Source organism: Lontra canadensis, unplaced genomic scaffold (assembly GCF_010015895.1).
Source record: "Lontra canadensis isolate GAN:19392208 unplaced genomic scaffold, GSC_riverotter_1.0 scaffold4, whole genome shotgun sequence".
Lineage (NCBI taxonomy): Eukaryota > Metazoa > Chordata > Mammalia > Carnivora > Mustelidae > Lontra > Lontra canadensis.
In genome coordinates, this window is record NW_022630998.1 from 29400369 (window position 1) to 29418873 (window position 18505).

An 18505-nucleotide genomic window follows, 5' to 3' on the forward strand; every position below is an offset into this window, starting at 1 on the left:
TATAGAAGCCAATGTATCTGCCCACAGATTACCCTACCCAAATGTGGAGACATGTTTAGAATAATATAAAATAAATAAGATCATTATACAGGATCAATCTCTCTCTTTCTCTCTCTCTCTCTCTCACACACACACACACACACATAAACACACACACACTACCTTAATTAGAAAATACTTGTAATTCAGTTACCTTCTTCTAGGCACAATTATCTTTCAAGTTGTTTCTAATGAGTATCTCTGTGTGCTTAGCAATAGGTGATACCGTCCCATAGTCCACTTGGAAAACTATTGACATTTCACTTGTTTTGAATGACCCTTCCTTATTGCTTAGACATTTTTTATGTAATTGTGAAAGTAATATAAATAGATAAATAAAAGAATACTTGGAAAATATAGAATTACTGTTTTAATTTCTTTTTCTTGTGAAATTGAGTCCATTTAAACCTATCACAGGTAGCATACTATCAAAGACTACACATATAATATTTACTTATTGTGACTGTATTCTTTCTGGCCTGTGTCTTCCATGTGTCTTGTTAGTCAAATCCCTTTTCAGATCTAAAGTCTTTCAAGAATAGATATTGTTTCTCTGATGTATTTCCTTTCCTTGTTCCTGAAATACCTGTGTGGATAAAACTGCCATTTGACAAACCTGAGAAGTTGAGTGTCTAAGATTTCTTTGAGTTTTCTCTTTGTTTGTTGCCTGTTTTATTTATTTAAGTAAATCTCTACGCCCACTGTGGGGCTCAAACTCATGACCTCTAGATTAAGAGCCATACACTCCTCCAACTGAGTCAGTCAGAGGCCCCTTCTTTGAGTTTTTAATAAGAATTTGAGGGAGAGACCATAGATGTCTTCATCTGTTTTGATTAACAAAAAAATTGAGGAGATAATCAATTATTTAAGTATAATGAACAGACCACTAGACACATTTAATCCAAATTTAAATTGAGTTTTTTAAAAAAGAAAAATATTAGAAAAATTCCTAGGATTGGTCTTACACTTTTTAACAGCTGGTAAATAAAATAGAGTGACTATTTTGCATTCTAGTCACAACTCTTCTGCTCTCAAGAATATAATCATACATACAGTTTTTGAAATTCCAGGAACTGGCTAGCCAAGTAAATTGTCTACAAGGCTGCTTTTATTACTGGTTGAAATGAAATTTTTTTCAGCCTTCCATCTTAATCAGAGGGTATTGATAAAAGTTAAAACTGTAAATATCATGTTTCAGTTAATAATTAATGTTATTAATTAGTTATGCTCACTAGAAATGGGAATTAAAACTGAATTTTAAAATGACTGCGAGGTGCGTGGAGTAAATGTGATTGATTTATTTTCCTCATGTTTACTTTTTAATTTGTTAGCACAGATAATGAATCTTGGCTCTATATTAAAGTGAATATGACAGAAAGGAGAAAATACTGGGGGAATTCAAGTTTATGAGCATATGAATGTTTAATCAGTGTTTGCTTATTTGTTCTAAAGATTATTATGCACCTAAAATACAAATGTATTGGAAACCAAAGTTAATATCCACTACAGAAATAATTCTGGGTTAGGACCCAAGTTTCTTGATAGAGTAATGATAAAAATTTTGGAAATTATACACAAACATTTACCTTTGTATTGTAAGTTAGACAAGGATACTTACCCAGATGCTAATTTCATGTTGGAAGATGTCAGCATTGAAAGCAATTCCTTCTACAGTTTATCCTGAGGCATTTGTTAAGTGGAGAAGAATGTCCTATGCTATAATTGGCTTTCTTATAAGTGGAAATATAAAAGCTGTTCCTATATTGCAGCAAGAAAATAAATACTGAGAGAGAGAGGAAAAATAAAGCTATGGAAGTTCCTGAGGTAGGCAGTTTGCCATAGTCCTCTACTGTGGATAAAGTTTTAAAATGATGCTAACTTTAAATTAGTTTCTACTAAGCTACTCTTAGTTGTATAATCACTTCGAACCTTAAAAGACCAAGGCATGAAATATAATGCCTCTGCCTTGCATAAAGAAGCTCAACATTTTGCTATTTGTTTTGATATTTGATACTGATATCAATATTTGTTGAATGTTGAATGAGTAACAACAGTCTGTGTTGAACCTTCAGTCCACAAGTCATGACAGAAACAACGACGAGGAACACAGAGTGAGCTAGGTCACTACTGTTTATCTTTCTACACATGATGGCCAGGTTCCGTGCTCATTTTTCATCACTTCTCCACACTGCTTAAGGCGTATGCAGCAAACAGAATGTCCCAGCACATTGTATCACAGTGTTTATTGTGACCCTTTGGTAAGAGATGCATCTGAGGCCAAATCCTGGCTCTTTGACTTTAGGGAAGTTACTTAACCTCTCCGAGCCTCAGTTGCCTCACTTAAAATTCAAAGTAAAACTACTATTCGTTGGCTTAGTTTGAGGTTGCAATGCCTGACACATTTTTCTTTGCAATACATATGTGTAGGGTCCATTTTTACTCTTCAGTAATATCTGTGAGAGAAAAGAAAGATGTATACCTCTGGAAGGGGAACAGAAAAAAATGGAATGTTCATCTAGAGGGAATTCAGTGTTTAAATAGTACTTCTTCCGGTTGATAGAATATTGGAAGTGGAAAATTGGTAACATGAGCTTGAAGTAATAATGAATAAAATACAGCAAGTGTTTGCATTGCTGGATAGAGAATCACTCTCCCTGTTATCATGAGTGTCAGATGAATTAATCAAATAATGTTTTCCAGCATCTCTTACTAGCAGGCAATAGTGGAAGGTGCAGGCAATATACAGTCCAACAGACAGGACCCAATAACCCTTGTCCTGGAAGAATTTCCAACCTAATTTGAAAGAAAGATTGATAAATTCATTAAGTGCATGAAAACATATTATTAAATGCAAAGTTCTATCTGTGATATAAGTACGCTTACAGTCTTTTTAGAACCCCGAATTGGCACAGTTAATTTAACTTGAGGGAAGGCTGAGACAGGAAAGAAAATGACGGGGATATGAGCTGCAAAAATATTTCCTGTGCTGCCATCTAAGTAAAACCCAGACCAAGATAAATTTCAAGCACCCAGGAGGATGGCTTTTACTTTTTGAGCAATGTGGATCCACTGAAAGAGAATATAATTCAAAGAGTGAAACGGTCAGGTTTTCAGAAAGTTTATTCAGAATGCAATGTGTTAAGACCAGTGAGGGGGACTCCATCCGGTAGAAGGCAGACATATGGGCAATGGGCCCCAAGCTTTGGCAGTACTCTGAATGAGACAAGAAAAGCAAGTAGGAGAATTACTTAAGCAATGAAATTAGCCACAGGATTTAATAGCCAATATAATGAGTAATATTAAACATTTATTTACAGTTCGATTTTAACATATCAATTTGTGTTGTTTTGAAGTGTTTTCCAGACAGAAACTTTTGAAACACCTGCTAGTCTTTTCACTTCTCACTCTCTGTAACCATAAGACAGGCGATAATGAAGCCAGAAAGTTTTAGGGTTAGACCCAGACCCTCAAGGGCTGCTCAGCACCCAGGGTGTATCAACTGGGGTAATGCCAACTTTCTAATCTAATGCCTCCTTTGGACTCCAGCACAGTATCATTCTGAGTTATTAAGACAGCTTGATGTACTTGGGAGACTGCAGCCCCATCTCCTCTTTCTCTGTCACTTGCTGGCACATACTGAGTGAGGACTCACAGTCTTAATGCTAAAATTCAGACCCCTGAGGAATACAGTTGTTTATTATTACCATTATTCTGCTACTGATATATTTTTCATAGTCTTCAACTTAGTGCTTACTATATTTAACCCTTAACTGCTTTCAGAGAGTGAAATCAAACTTCAAAAAGATCATATTCGTGACATTTCTCTGTGACAAAAGCCAAATGTAAATAAATTATGCCCTAGTTTCAGGTGGTCAAATTACCTTTGTTTTCTAATTCTACTAATCTGTTTTCAGTAAGAAAAAAATTTTCCCTCTTTCAGTCAAGAGGGCATTTGGCTATCTCCAGGGAAAAGAAAAAAATAGAAGAATCAAGAATTTTTAATACTTCTTATCTTTGTAAGTGGAAACTCTAGTCATGAATAAGTAATTCATAATGAGAAAGAAAAGCATAGCATTTCTTAGAGGATTCCATGCAGTGACATCTGTGTGATCGGAGAGAGTTTAAAAACAAAACAACAAAACAAAACAAACAAAACAAAAAACCGGAACCCTGAACTCAGGTGTTACATTAACAACCATTGTAATAAAGATAAGATACTTAAGGAAGTAGTGTTTTACCAAGCTTCCTTCTATTCCCATTTCAACCAGTGGTGAGCCTAGCATTAGGAACTACTGAGGTTGATGACTTGAGGAAAAGGAAACTGCAAAAGAAGAGATAATCACTCAGTTCTTCAGAGATTTTAAGTGCCTGTTTGCCCCCCTGCTGGCTTCTGTGCCAAAGTGTAAGCGGCACTTCCTTATGTGGAACAAATAAACCAGAATGTTTTATGGCATCATCTGAAGTTTTTTATCATTCTTTTGACAACCTCTGTGCAAAGATGTACCTTTCCTGAGTTTATCATACATTACTTTTTTGTCTGAAACTGTGTCTTCATTTTACTTTTTTTATATGACACTTCATAAGAAACTAGTATTCATGCGTGGTTTTCTTATATCTCAAAATCAGATCATGAAAAGAGTTAGCTGGGTGCTAAGGGCATTTCATGATCCCCCCCCCATACGTCCCCCTTATGTCCTTGGAAATATGAAACAATGAATATTAACTTTCTTTTCACATTGATTGGAAAAATAAGTCATAATGAGACAGAAAAGTGATGCTGAAGATACGGGAACCAGGTATTATTCAGTTTGGGGGGAAATGGTTTGTTACTTTACTCTCAGTTATGGAGTTAAGGAAATGAGATTTCTTTGAAAACTGAAACAAAATTGCCACCAGCTAAAACTCCATCTCTATCTCACCTAAAGATAGGATTACTCAGATATTAAATTGGGCAAGAAACTTGATTATAAAGGCGCTTTCCAGAGTTGTAATCTGGTTTATCAAACTGTTAATATGAGATTTTTCCATAGGAGATCCCCATTTTGTACCACAATGAAGAAAAGTGCCTGCCAGACACAGGCCTATTTTAAAAAGAGATTATTTAATTAGTTATTTTTATTTCCAGTGAGTCTGGCAGTATACTGTGGGGAATCACTTAGTTTTCATTCATCAAAGAAGCCATAGTTTATATTTCCCCCAGGCGGAGATTTATCTGACAATTTGAATACTTTGGTGACAGAAATATCTGATGATGAATATGATATTAAGGAGATGCCAAGTGACATGGCATTTTGAATCATTTTCAGTAACTGCTCATGATTAATAATTGTGCTCATGTATGTATTTTAATTCTTATTAAAGAACATTTTGCATGGGAAATGGGAGTACATGTTCTACTCTTCTTTTCTTTTATGAATAAGAAGTACATGAATATAAAAAACTGGCTGTACCAGTAGCGTGTGTTGAAACCTTGGGTCTCCAGGTAGTCACAGTGGAAGTCGTTCCCCTCCCATCCGTGACGTTTAATTCATTTTTGCTTTATAACAATGAAATAACAACAACGTAAGAGCTACCATTCACTAGGTACATACTGACTGCTATATAGCTGGCTACGTGCTTACCCTGTATCATTTCCAATTTATGGAACAAACCTAAGGTGGATGGTTTTTTTTCCTTGTGATACAGTTAGCTCACAATTTTCATACTTTGCTGTATATTGGTATCACCCAGATTTGTTAAAATATAGACATCTGGAACTGCATTTTCCTTCATACCCATCACCAGAATTGCCACAAAGAGCAGTCTTGTTGTGCTGCTATAATAGAAAATTACCCAAGACTCAGTAAGTCACTGCCTACATCACAAGTCACCAGTATATTACACTTAATTGTTACCTTAATTATTTCCCACATAAATTACTTACACTTGTAAATTGCAAGATCTTATGAAATTGTGTACCTTTATATCTATTAATACAAAGCAAGTGTTTCTATTTCCTTCTTAATCTTTGCAGTTTTAGCTGAGTGGATAACTTTTGAAATATGAAGGCAATAAAAATATATTATGATAACCCCCTACCTGAGCAATTTCTAGTTCATGTAGTCATTTTTCTGTAGCTAAAGAGAATTTGGGTAATTGAAATACTTGGGTAATTGAAATACTGTTCAATGAATGAAATATTTTCTTACTAATGCAAGGTAAAATATATATCTCAGGTTCTATTTTTATCCAATTTATCATTCCTGTATATTAAAAATAGTAGTTATATCCTGCTGTATCCTGAAGACTATTGAGTTACAAAATGACTGCTTTTCCTATTTTTTTTTTTTTGGGGTTTTTTTAAAGATTTATTTATTTTTATTCTTTTTTTTTATATATAATTTTATTTTTTATAAACATATATATATATATATATATATATATATATTTTTTTTTTTTTCCCCCCAGGGGTACAGGTCTGTGAATCTCCACGTTTACAAACTTCACAGCACTCACCATAGCACATACCCTACCCAATGTCCATAACCCCCCCCCAACCCCCCTCTGCCCAGCAACCCTCAGTTTGTTTTGTGAGATTAAGAGTCACTTATGGTTTGTCTCCCTCCCAATCCCAACTTGTTTCATTTACTCTTCTCCTACCACATTAACCCCCCATGTTGCATCTCCTCTCCCTCATATCAGGGAGATCATATGATAGTTGTCTTTCTCCGATTGACTTTGCTTTTCCTATTTTTAAAGTATATAATGAAAGTGAAGGATCAAGTCAGTATTTTCCTTATTTGTACACTTTTTTTTTTTAGAAATGATAATAATTCTTCCATCTCTCTTTTGGGTTAATGACCTTGCATTATTTTATGTGTGCAATTTGATGGCCCTTACCTGATTCTTAGTTAATTTCATATATACTAGGATGGTGAGCTATCCAATATGATAAGATGGAAGCTTCTGGAGAACCTAGTCTTCTATATAATTTCAAAATTAGAGAAACAGTAAATTCTCTTTTAATTAAAAGCTTAAGGAGAAGCATGAAATTCTAGTTTTGACTAATTTCTCAAAAGTACAGCTTCCTAATGGTCAGTCATAGGATTATTTGTAGTTTTAAAACCTTATGATTGTCATATATTTTAATATAAGTTTGTTGGAAATTTATTTATTTACTTAATCATTAACCTGAACTACATAATAATAATGTATTCTGTTGGAACATAACAGAAAATAGCAATTTATCTCATTATGGATATTTTGTTGAACACAGCTAATATTCTGTACTTATTTCAGCAGCTGAAGATTTAAATCTAGATTTAAGATTTTTAAATACTCTGCTTCTTTGAAATGTATGTATGCATTTTTAGGTAGCTCTAATATAAGGTTTAGAAGTTGTTTTTTTTCTACAAATATTGACAGCAAAAATGAGCATTTAACCTGAACACTGCATAATCTCAGGGTCTACTTTATTGTTACATATAATAAATTTGAAAAGAAGAAAATATTAAATTTTCTATTTTAATAGGCTGGCCCATAGTCATTACATTATAAAATAGATCTAGTATGAATCTCTATTGAATAAGAGATAATGCATGAAAAGCTGGCTTAGTTTTTACAGGTTTGTCATAAAATTGTTGCTCTATTAAATTCTCCTAGAATGTTCTTTCTATAAAATTCATAAAGCATCCTTTGTTTTAATAGCTTTACATTTGTTCTGTTTAAAATTCTATGTTGAATTTTCCCTTTCAGAACTACTGAAGCAATTGCAAACACTATATTCAAAGCCTTTGTGATACTTTATTCTCTAGGAATGTTTAATTAGTAAATGCGTCTATCAAGAATTCATCTTCTGTCTTCACTCTCCACTGGAATTTTTAGTTTCCTTCCCTAGCCCCAATACCTCTCTGACTACATGGGTATTTGTATTTATTTTCTATATGACAAACATTTCTTTGTTTGTTCAGATGTGAATGCATAATGTAGAAGTCTCCAGAATTCAAATAAACAAATCACCTACTACATACTTTCTCGGTTCTATTTTGCTCTCTGTCGTTTGTTCCAGCTCTTTCCAAAGTGTCCTAGCATTAGAGGGGGCTCATTATAACATATCTTGCCCTCTGCAATGGCTTCCCATTTAAACTGTTGGATTTCTTTGACCTCTGAAACACAGAGACTTCATATGTGACCTGAGATGGCATCCATTGTGGCAAAAAAAAAGCTTAACCACATTGCATGTAAAAAAATAGCTAGATAGCTGATAATTGGAATTGGGACTATGATTTATCTCTCAAATAAAAATCAGTGGTTGACATGCCAAGAATATTGCTTTGCAACAAAACATCTGAGGCAGTGCCTTGTGGTATTTATCCGGATGCGCATTCACCAACAAAAGCTTAAAAGAGGTAAATAACTTAAAAGCATAGGGTTATGTCTTCTACACAGCATTGTTTGAATATTTACGTTTGGTATTCAACTCAAGTTTCTTGTAGCAACAGAATCCTACCTTTAGCGTTTTACCTTGGCATTTATACCCCTTTTTAGCTCTTTCCTGTGCAGATATATGTTTTGTCAGAAGGCGAAAATAGGTATACATCTGCAGGTTTTTGGATTGCAGGCTTTTGACTCTACAGACAAATGTTTCATCAAACCATGTTGTTATCTTTGTAGTTGGTAGAAGATGAATTGTGCAGTTTAAGTGGAAGCCTGAGAACGAGTTACAGAAATCTTGCCTGGCTGCAAAGTGCATTCAGCAGTTGAAAAGCCCATATGTTTTTCTCATTTGAAAGAATGCATCTTAAACAAACTAAAACACATTCTTCTACTTGCTATAGCAACATTGTTCACTGCATTAGGATGATAATCTTCTTAGATTTTGTTGACTTTTGTGAACTATCTCAATAAGAATTTTGGCCTTTGAATGTTAAAGTCCATAGGCCCTACTATTTAAATAACACCATCACTCTGCATCAGTAGTCTCAAAAATTGACATTCCTATTCTATTTTAGCTTATTCGTGGTTTTAATTTTTTCCTCAATTCAAAACAATTAATTTAAGCAGATAATATATCATAATTGACTTGAGATAACGTAGCGTGAAGAAAAGCATAACCACATTTTACAAGAAAATAGCTAGACGACTGATAATTGAATTTGTAACTTTATGAATGCTGGTTTTTATTTCAAAGATGGTATTTCCTCTACTTTCAAAAGCTGGTTCAAGCATTTCAGCATACCAAGAAAACCTTTCTGATTTTAACAGTATGTTGACTCTTTAGAGTGATAATATCTACATTCAGAAAATTAATTCAATTTCAAGAAAGGAAGAGAAGTAGTTCCAAAAACCAATGATTTGTTTTAATTTACTTTAACCCATGATAACTGAGAATTGCCAATTTGTAAGGCACTGTGCTGAGTGCTTTGGAAACATAAATAATACAAAAGGCATGGTTTCTACCTTTAATGTATATTATCTAAGAAAAAATAGGCACAAATAGCTATTGCTTATCATTTTACCTGGAAACCTCCGAGTTTTCCAATATGGAAAATAATAGAATACAGTTTCTATAGAATGGGGAAAATTCTTTTAGTGGCCACATATCACAGAATCATCTTCAAGATTTGTGATGCAAAGAAATGACCTTTTCTCTAAAGTGCACATACATTTTGTGTGCAATCCAAATAAACATAACTAATTTGAAAACTGTTTTTATAATTTTGTAATTCCTAGTTTTTCTAATCAAGGTTACTGTGGCAACATGTGAAGTTTATGCCCTCATACAAAGAAGCAGAGTTTGGGTGTGGAGAGAAACAAACATCACCAAAAGTGATTTCTATTCTAAGTTCATTTTTTTCTTTTTTAAATTAACATATAATGTATTATTTGCCCTAGGGTATAGGTTTGTGAATCATCAGTCTTAAATAATTCACAGCACTCACCATAGCACATACCCTCCCCAATGTCTATCACCCATCCACCTCATCCCTCCCCGCACCCTGCCCCAGCAGCCCTCAGTTTGTTTCCTGAGATTAAGAGTCTCTTATGGTTTGTCTCCCTCCCTAGTCCCATCTTGTTTCATTTTTCCCTCCCTTCCCTCCATAAACCCTGCCCTGCCTCTCAAATTCCTCCTGTCAAAGAGATCATATGGTAATTGTCTTTCTCTGACTGACTTACTTCTCTTAGTATAATACCCTCTAATTCCATCCACATTGTTGCAAATGGCAAGATTTTGGGTTTTTAATGGCTACATAGTATTCCATCACACACACACACACACACACACACACACACACACACACACTTCTTCTTTATACTCAAAAAGTTGAAAACAGAGCTACCCTATGACCAGCAATTGTGGATATTTACCCTAAAGATACAAATGAGTGGGGGCACCTGGGTGGCTCAGTGGGTTAAATCCTCTGCCTTTGGCTCAGGTCCTGGGATCGAGCCCCGCATCAGGCTCTCTGCTCAGCGGGGAGCCTGCTTCCTCCTCTCTCTCTGCCTGCCTCTCTGCCTACTTGTGATCTCTGTCTGCCAAATAAATAAATAAAATCTTTGGAAAAAAAAAGAAAAGATACAAATGAGTGATTAGAAGGGGTACGTGCACCCGAATGTTTATAGCACCCATGTCCACAATAGCCAAACTGTGGGAAGAAACTAGATGTCCATCAACAGATGAATAAATACTTTAAGTTCTTTTAAGGTGGTTACTCCCAGTACCAGGACCAGAGACCAACCCACTGGGGTGGGGAGAGGGTATCACAGGAATCCGTGAATGATGGAGTAGAAGGAAGACTGTGCTCTGCATAGTCACATTCTTACACTGTGTCCAGGGAGCTCCTTTGTCACCTCCCCAGTTCCTAGAGCCAGACCAGCGCATCCAAGCCCTAGCCCTGAGATCAACCTTTCTTAGACTTCCTGTCTTTGTTTCCTCTCTTGCCTTCTGACACCACTCCCCAACACCAGAAAAAAGTGATAGCCTGAGACAAATCTGAGCAAATGTGTGGGGATGTTAGATGAGAAGTCTCACCAGAAAAAAAAAAAAAAAAGAAGAAAAAGAAGAAAGAAATCTTCAGAGCTCCTTTTAACCTCCAGGCCACATTGTGAGAAATAGTGGCCTTGACCTCTCCCTCACCAATTTAGAGTCTGGTCTCAAGACAGCTCTAAAACAAAAGAAATGCTAAGAATAAAGGAAAGGCCATGGTCCAGAGGGCACAGAGGGAGGTTAATGCTTGAATCAGCATTAATTTCTGCAGTATGGGAGGTCATCAGTAATCCATTCTCTGGGGCTTGTGTTCAGCACAATTACCGTGTTATGCTAAGCACAGCAGACGACTCACACTCCTATGAGAAGATGAGACGCTCAGAGAAAGAGAGGCCTGGAGATGTTTAAAGGAGATTTGTTTCTAACATGGCTTTAATTTGAAATCCTTTTCATTCTGAAGATGTCTGGATATTGAGATAGAGCAAATGAAAGCAGTGCATTCCTGTTACAGATTCAGCCGTACATCTCCCTTATTTGAAAGGCTTAATCAGCACACTCAGGAACAAGATGTGAGACATCTTGAGGCACTGCTTCCTTGTCAGCTGTGAGATCAATAAAGTGCAGACGCCATTCTTTGCCACACTCCACAGAATGAATGGAATGAGTTTGCAGAGTGAGAAGGACTTCACTTTGAGACTGTTTTATTCACACCGACATGGCAAAGGCAGGGACGTTGCTCCGGGGAGGGCACCCGAGGCCTGGCCCTAGCTGGCTCAGCTGTTCTTGCTCAACCTGCCAGGTGACATTACCCACTTGCTCAGAGTTAGTCTGCCCATCAGGGCTTGGGTCAGAAGACATTCGCAGGCCACTGGGGCAATTCAGGCTAAGCGGTTATTTTAACCGACCATGTAAATGGTCCCTAAAAGCCTCTGGTAATCAATGTTGGTTGGACTCATTAATTCAGGATTATTGTTAAACCTGACAAAAGTAAACACAGTACTAAAGATGCATAAACACAGATCTAGCAGCCGGGAAATGTAGACTGCCGTATTCTGCTGCCATTAGCTGGCACTGATCAGATGGCCACTGGGCCCACCTCAGGGATGACGGTGGACAGTTTTTAGAAATACCTGGTTGCTGTCTGGCAACTAGGTGAAAGCTCAGTAACTCACTTGACTATCAGTGCCTTTTTTTCATTAGGAGAGAAGTGCCCTTCTTTACTCAGCGTACAAATAATTTCCAAAGGAGGCCTCTCTATCAGTCCTCTTGAGAGAATAGGTGAAATTATTTTTTTAATTTAAAATTGAATTGCACAAATAAAATGTTATAATATTACGTGTGATTTTTGCTGTTTATCTTTCATGTTTGTTTTAAAAGATTAGCTCCCTCTGCAAATATTTATTAAGTGTCTGCTAAGATCAAGGCTGACTGCTCGATGCCATGAGAGATAAAATCCCTACCCACAAAGGAGCTCACTGTTTTGGGGGACAACAGATGTACACACACAATACATGTGCATGAACTCTGCGGCAGGGAAGTTCTGGGTATGGCTTGAGTATAGAAGCAGGTTTTCACTTTTCATTCCTGTCCCTGCAGCCTCATGGATATGGGTATAGCCTCGTGGGGTCTGCATGGCAACAGCAGGTGGGACAAAGGCAGATCCCCCCAAGTTCAGTCCAGCAGCAAGAACAACAATTGATAAGATTTTAAGGGAGGGATTTGATTCAACAGGGTTACTTGTGAGACTTGGGTAATCCCATCTAGCATCTTTGAAGATCCTGCATTTCTCTCTTCTACCCACCATTTCATTATCACTAGCTCTGCCCAGCTTTCCTCTGAACATTCCTTGAACTCTTCCTCTTTTTCGTCCCTCTTTCAGACCTGCATCCTTTTGCACCTGCACAATTTTAGTAGCTTGCTATTTGGCCATAATTTTTCCCCTCTTAAATCTACCCTCCACCATACAGCCAGTAAGATGGATATTAAATGAAAATATGACCACGGTTAGAATCCTTCAGAAACTCCCAGCAAGTTCTTTGAGCAAAATAATCTAGGGTCTCTCTGTTTCTTCACTTCATCCTGGGACCATCCCTGCCCCAACCCGCCTTGGTCTATGGATACTGAACTGCCTCTACTTTCCCAACAACACCAGGCTGTTTCCTGTCTCTGTGCTTCCCATCTTCACTGTGCTAGCTCCCACTCTTTTCCTGGAAATCCTTCCCTGAGTCCCAGCCTGGTTTACGATTCCTTCTTCTTTTATCCCATTGAATTCTGTGCACCTACCATCACAGCATCTGCTATAATATTAAAATGTGTTTGATTTCTGTGTGTGTCTCTCCCACCAGACTGAAAACTCTTAGAAAAAAACAATGCGCAATAGCCCAGCTCCGGCTTCTCCTCAGAGATCAGGTTGGGTGTCGCTTCTCAGAAAGGCCATCTCTGATCACCTTCACTTGTTTCACCTGCCTTTTTTTTTTTTTCTTTCCTTACCACTCTTTGATATTCCTTGTTTGTTCAGATTTTGTTTACAGTTTTTCTCCCCACTAGAATATGAACTCCTTGAGAGCTGAGGCCTTTTCTGCTTTGTTCACCACTGCCTAGAAAAGTCCCTAGTATATAGTAAGCCTTTAATAAATACGCAGTTTTCAAAACAAAATTAAATGAGGGATTGATGGATGGGCACATAGTGAGAAGTCAATAAATTAGCTGAAACTGAATTAGCCTATCCTTATTAGATAAGCAGTACAGGCCAATAATGGTAGCAGGTTCATTTTTAACACTTCATGGAACACAAACCACAACAAAACCTCAGTATTTACTTCTGTGACTCACTGCCATCAACTGTCACCCATTATTTTAATATATCCCATTTTGGGAAAGATCTGTCATATCCTGAATGCCTCTAGTGACATCCTACATGTTTCCTTCATGTTTCTTTCTTATTCTCTTTCCTGGGATACGTACACATCCCCCATATAAAATAACAGCAGAAGAAAAAGATACAGAATCAACTTTTGAAGAACTACTGAACTCTTCACTCTATCAATTGATATTATTTTATTTGTGAGGCAGAGAATTGGCTCCAATTCCAGATTCATTTTTTAAAGGTTTAACTTCCCTTCTCACCAGTTTCTTCATTGATTAAATAAATGTGGTAACCCTTTTTTTCTTGCAGTCTTATTTTGATGATGTGAGAAATTACTTGTGAATGCTCTTTTCAGACTTGTGAATACTCATCTAATATGTTGTTCATCAATTAATATTTCATATTTATCCCCTGTTTGTTGATAGTGATGACAACATATATCTCCATATTGTCTTCCTTTTAAGCATCTTATTGTTCACGGCTTAAGGTCACTTAATCTTAGGTGTATAATCATTTGCATTCTGAATTGCAACTCCTTCATTAGTTTTTATAACTGTTGAACTTAATAGGACATTGGGGAATCGGATACCACAGTCAAAAGGAAATTGGATTTTGAACTTTTAATTATGATGACACCCATTTGATTGTGATCCAGATGATTAGTGAAGAAGAGCTGCTGTTGTGACAACTTTCAGTGTGACATGCAGTAAAAGCCTTGGATTTCCTTATTAGTTCACTGTTTAGAAAAAAAAAAATAGCCCCCAATATTAACATGCATCCCGTGTCCTTTAAACCCTTTCTATGTGCAAACCACTATGGACACCTAAGGATGTAACAGTGTGTACGACTCAGAGCCTATTCCAGAGAAGCTAAAAGTCTAGGATCACCTCCATAGTATGCTCTAACATGCAAGTGGTTGTACAGAACCAAGCTCATTCTTTTTAAACAATTTATAGTTACAGAGGAAGAGCACTTTTTACCTTGTAGCTGTTGAATTAAGGTGTCATCATAACCCCAATTTTTATTTTTATTTTTTTTCAAATTTTTATTTAAATTCTAGTGAGTTAGCATACAGTGCACTGTTGGTTTCAGGAGTAGAATTCACTGGTTCATCGCTTACATACAACACCCAGAGCTCTTCGTTAACAAGTGCCATCCTGAATGCTCATCACCCACTTAGCCCATCCCCCACCCACCTCCCTCTGTCAGCCCTCAGTTTGTTCTCTGTTGTTAAGAGCCTCTTATGGTTTGCTTCTCTCTCTCTCTTTTTTCCTTCCCCGATGTTCATCTCTTTGTTTCTTAAATTCCACACATGAGTGAAATCATATGGTATTTGTCTTTCTCTGATTGAGTTAGTTCGCTTCGCGTAATGTACTCTAGTTCCATCCACGTCATTGCAAATATAACCCCAACATTTAAAACAAGAAAAACTGAGGGCCACTAGCTAGTAAGGAAGTAAACCGATACTTCAAAGATGCATGCTTCGTTCAAGAACTCCACACATAGTCATGTTTCCTCTAGTGGGCTTTATTCATTGGCAGGATACAGTATGTAAGTGAGTTGTAAAAATTTATTTTTTAAAAAATGTAGGACTGAAGGCTGAGAAAAGAAATACTGATAAATTTGACATCATAGCAATAAGGTAGCTCATGTAAAAATACCTTGTAAGCTGCGAAGCCCTATAAAAATATAACGTCACTTTATATTTTTTGGATTATGTTTCATTTCAGTGAATGCGTAATGCAGGCATAATAAAGATTGGGAGTCTTATGGCAGAGTAAAAAAGATATATGTATATGTATATACATATATGTATATACATATGTATATACATATATACATATACATATATACACACAAATACATGTTTTAATTGTTCATTGGTATTTGACTTACCTGATAGTGCAACAGTTCCTGGCCACTGTGTTTGCTGACATGTTAGTTAAAAGTAGAGATTGGTAAGTGGAGTACCAATGAAGTGGACTTACTGAATAGTGTGGCTTGAGGTCTAATCTCTCTCGCTTAAAATGGTTACAGATTTGGCGAGAATGTCCAGTTCAGCAGAAGGTCTCTAGAAGTACGCACCTAAGTGGTATAAAGTTCTTTCTAAAGCTATCATGTAGTTTAATTAATACATTAAACTAAATCAAGTCAAATTAAACCTGGATCTCTCTCTCTGCTGTTCTACTGACTGGCCTGCAGTAAATGATCTTTTTGCCTGCTGCATTTTCCCATCCAAACATTGCACAAATCAAGGACAAGGATACTTGAGACTCCTTTAAAGGCAGTACTCTTAAAAAGCTAGCCTCCTGTGGTTGTCTAAGATCAAAGTATCATCATGAAAGTCTCCTACTGCTTTTATGAAGTCTGTAAAGATCTTAAAGTTTAAAATGGAAAGCAAAAGAAGAATCCAAAGGCTCAACATCTAAGTTTTGGTGGTTAATTTTTCTGAAATATGAAAATCAGATTATTATCTATCCTAATACTGCAATTCTAATTCTAAACAGTGAACCAATAAGCAAATCCAATTCTAAAAATGAATGGCTTCTTAATTTAATGACTTCAAAGTGATATAGTACATTGACCTAAAGGTAAATGATATATCAGTTATCAGTTACAAAGATGGAATTTTTTTCTCTATTGATGCCATCTTTACTAATAAAGTCTGATAAAGATGATTACTTATCCACACACTTCCATCTGTTTTATAAAAAGTGTTTCAAGATTTTAAAGCCTTGGAGAAATATTAGTAGGTAATGTGTTTAGAGCTACTTATTCTCTGAGCATGGGATAGAAAAGAGAAGCATGTTTACAGTTAATGATAGAATGATTACCAATGAGAAATATCTTTGTAAGTTCTAAAAGTGTTGTAATGCAAGTGCAAAATTCTTTCTTTCATATTTCTATCCTCAATCTAAGTGTAAACATCTAATTACTGACAAATGTTGGGCTTCAATATTAACTAAAACCCAAAATATGCTTGGTGACAATCACTGATCAAGTTGACTTACATATATACTGACAATTCATAATGACAGCTATGCTCCTTTAATATTTTTAGGAATTCTGATAAGTTAGTATAGCATATTTTATAATGAGATTATCATATTATACAAATTGAATATGACAAAAAGTTGAGTATTGTATGTAACTGAAATTAAGATAACTAGGTATTACTTTTCATTTCGTTATAACATTACTTATTCTGAATTTTCAAAACAATTTAAATGTAGTTTGTGGTGAAATTTTATGAAAGAAGAAATTCAAATATATATAAAAATATACTTACTTTTTAGATGCATTTGCCTTCATTTTTAATTTTAAAATCTGATAAAATTTGATATCTGAGAACATATTAGAATTGTATTATGCCTTACTGTTAGAATTTAAAAATTTAATTAAGAAATTTTTCTTCAGTTTCTAAGTTGCAAATATAAAGAAATATTTTAAAAAGAGAATTAAAATGTAAGTGAAAATACCTATGTGTATAGTTGTGAATTTTGAATTTAAAATATTAGAAATGTAAATATTTTAATGTCTTGATTTACTTATTAGTGTACATAGTTATGTATAATGTCAGGGAATTTACCTGCTTACTTTATAAATATATTTTGTCTACATGTTTTCTATTACTTATACGATGTTATAAGTTATTATTATTAAATGTTATTATCAAATGTTGACAGACTTGCACTTTTCTCTTTTTGTTGGAAGCATATGTAATGTTTATAAAAATTTAAGTAAAAAAAATTATAGTAATGAGAAATACTAAGTCAATATAAAAATGATTTTGACACAAAACTCAGATGCAGGCCGGTCAAGATCAAGGATATTTATTGGATCAAGGATATTTAATGAGGGTTTACAATTTAGGAGGTATGCTAATTTCTGAAAGCATAAAATATGAGATAGGCCCTTTAAAGGCATTATACTTCCGTTAATGTGCTCAGCAGCCAAGGGATGACAGTGAGTAATGTAGAATCGTAATGCAGATGGGCGGTTATCTGTTGTGGTGCCACACTCAAAGCAAAGGAAGAAGAGTGTCATGAGGAGAAAGAATTATTTTCTTCATGTGGAGGTCAATGACAGATCTGTAAAGTAGGTGGCACTCAAAAGGCATAATGGACAAATTAAATTTATTTTAAAAATATCTCCTTTCAAATCTAATAGCCACATTCTGAGAGTGAATTTTTTCTGATCTATATTCACATCTTTTCCTAATTTGTTCCCAGAGTGTTCGGGCCCATTGGGAATTGAAGGTGGAATCATATCAAATCAGCAAATCACAGCTTCCTCTACCCACCGAGCTCTCTTTGGACTCCAGAAGTGGTATCCCTACTATGCACGTCTCAATAAGAAGGGGCTTATCAATGCATGGACAGCTGCAGAAAATGACAGATGGCCATGGATTCAGGTAACACATGGGATGGGATGAGGTGAATGCCAAGGAATGACCAGAATCATTTCAGAGAAAATACAAGTCAGAGCCCAAAGTGTGTCTTCTCTCTTCATGGTCAGAGGGCGGGATGATTTAGTTGAGTCCAAATTGGATATAAAATCTGAAACTGTGGGATATCTGTACATTGACTGAAAAGTGCATTAACAGGGTTAAAAATGTTGAAATTCTTGGGCTG

The 18505-nt window shown here is 35.7% G+C and overlaps 1 protein-coding gene across 1 annotated transcript in view; it reads left to right on the top strand.

The window, feature by feature from the left end:
- Positions 1-18505, top strand: part of EDIL3 (EGF like repeats and discoidin domains 3) — a 296232-nt gene that overhangs the window by 121760 nt on the left and 155967 nt on the right. The window contains exon 6 of the mRNA XM_032851188.1: positions 18104-18285. Coding sequence (XP_032707079.1) covers positions 18104-18285 — 182 coding nt within the window. The remainder of the gene's footprint in view (positions 1-18103; positions 18286-18505) is intronic.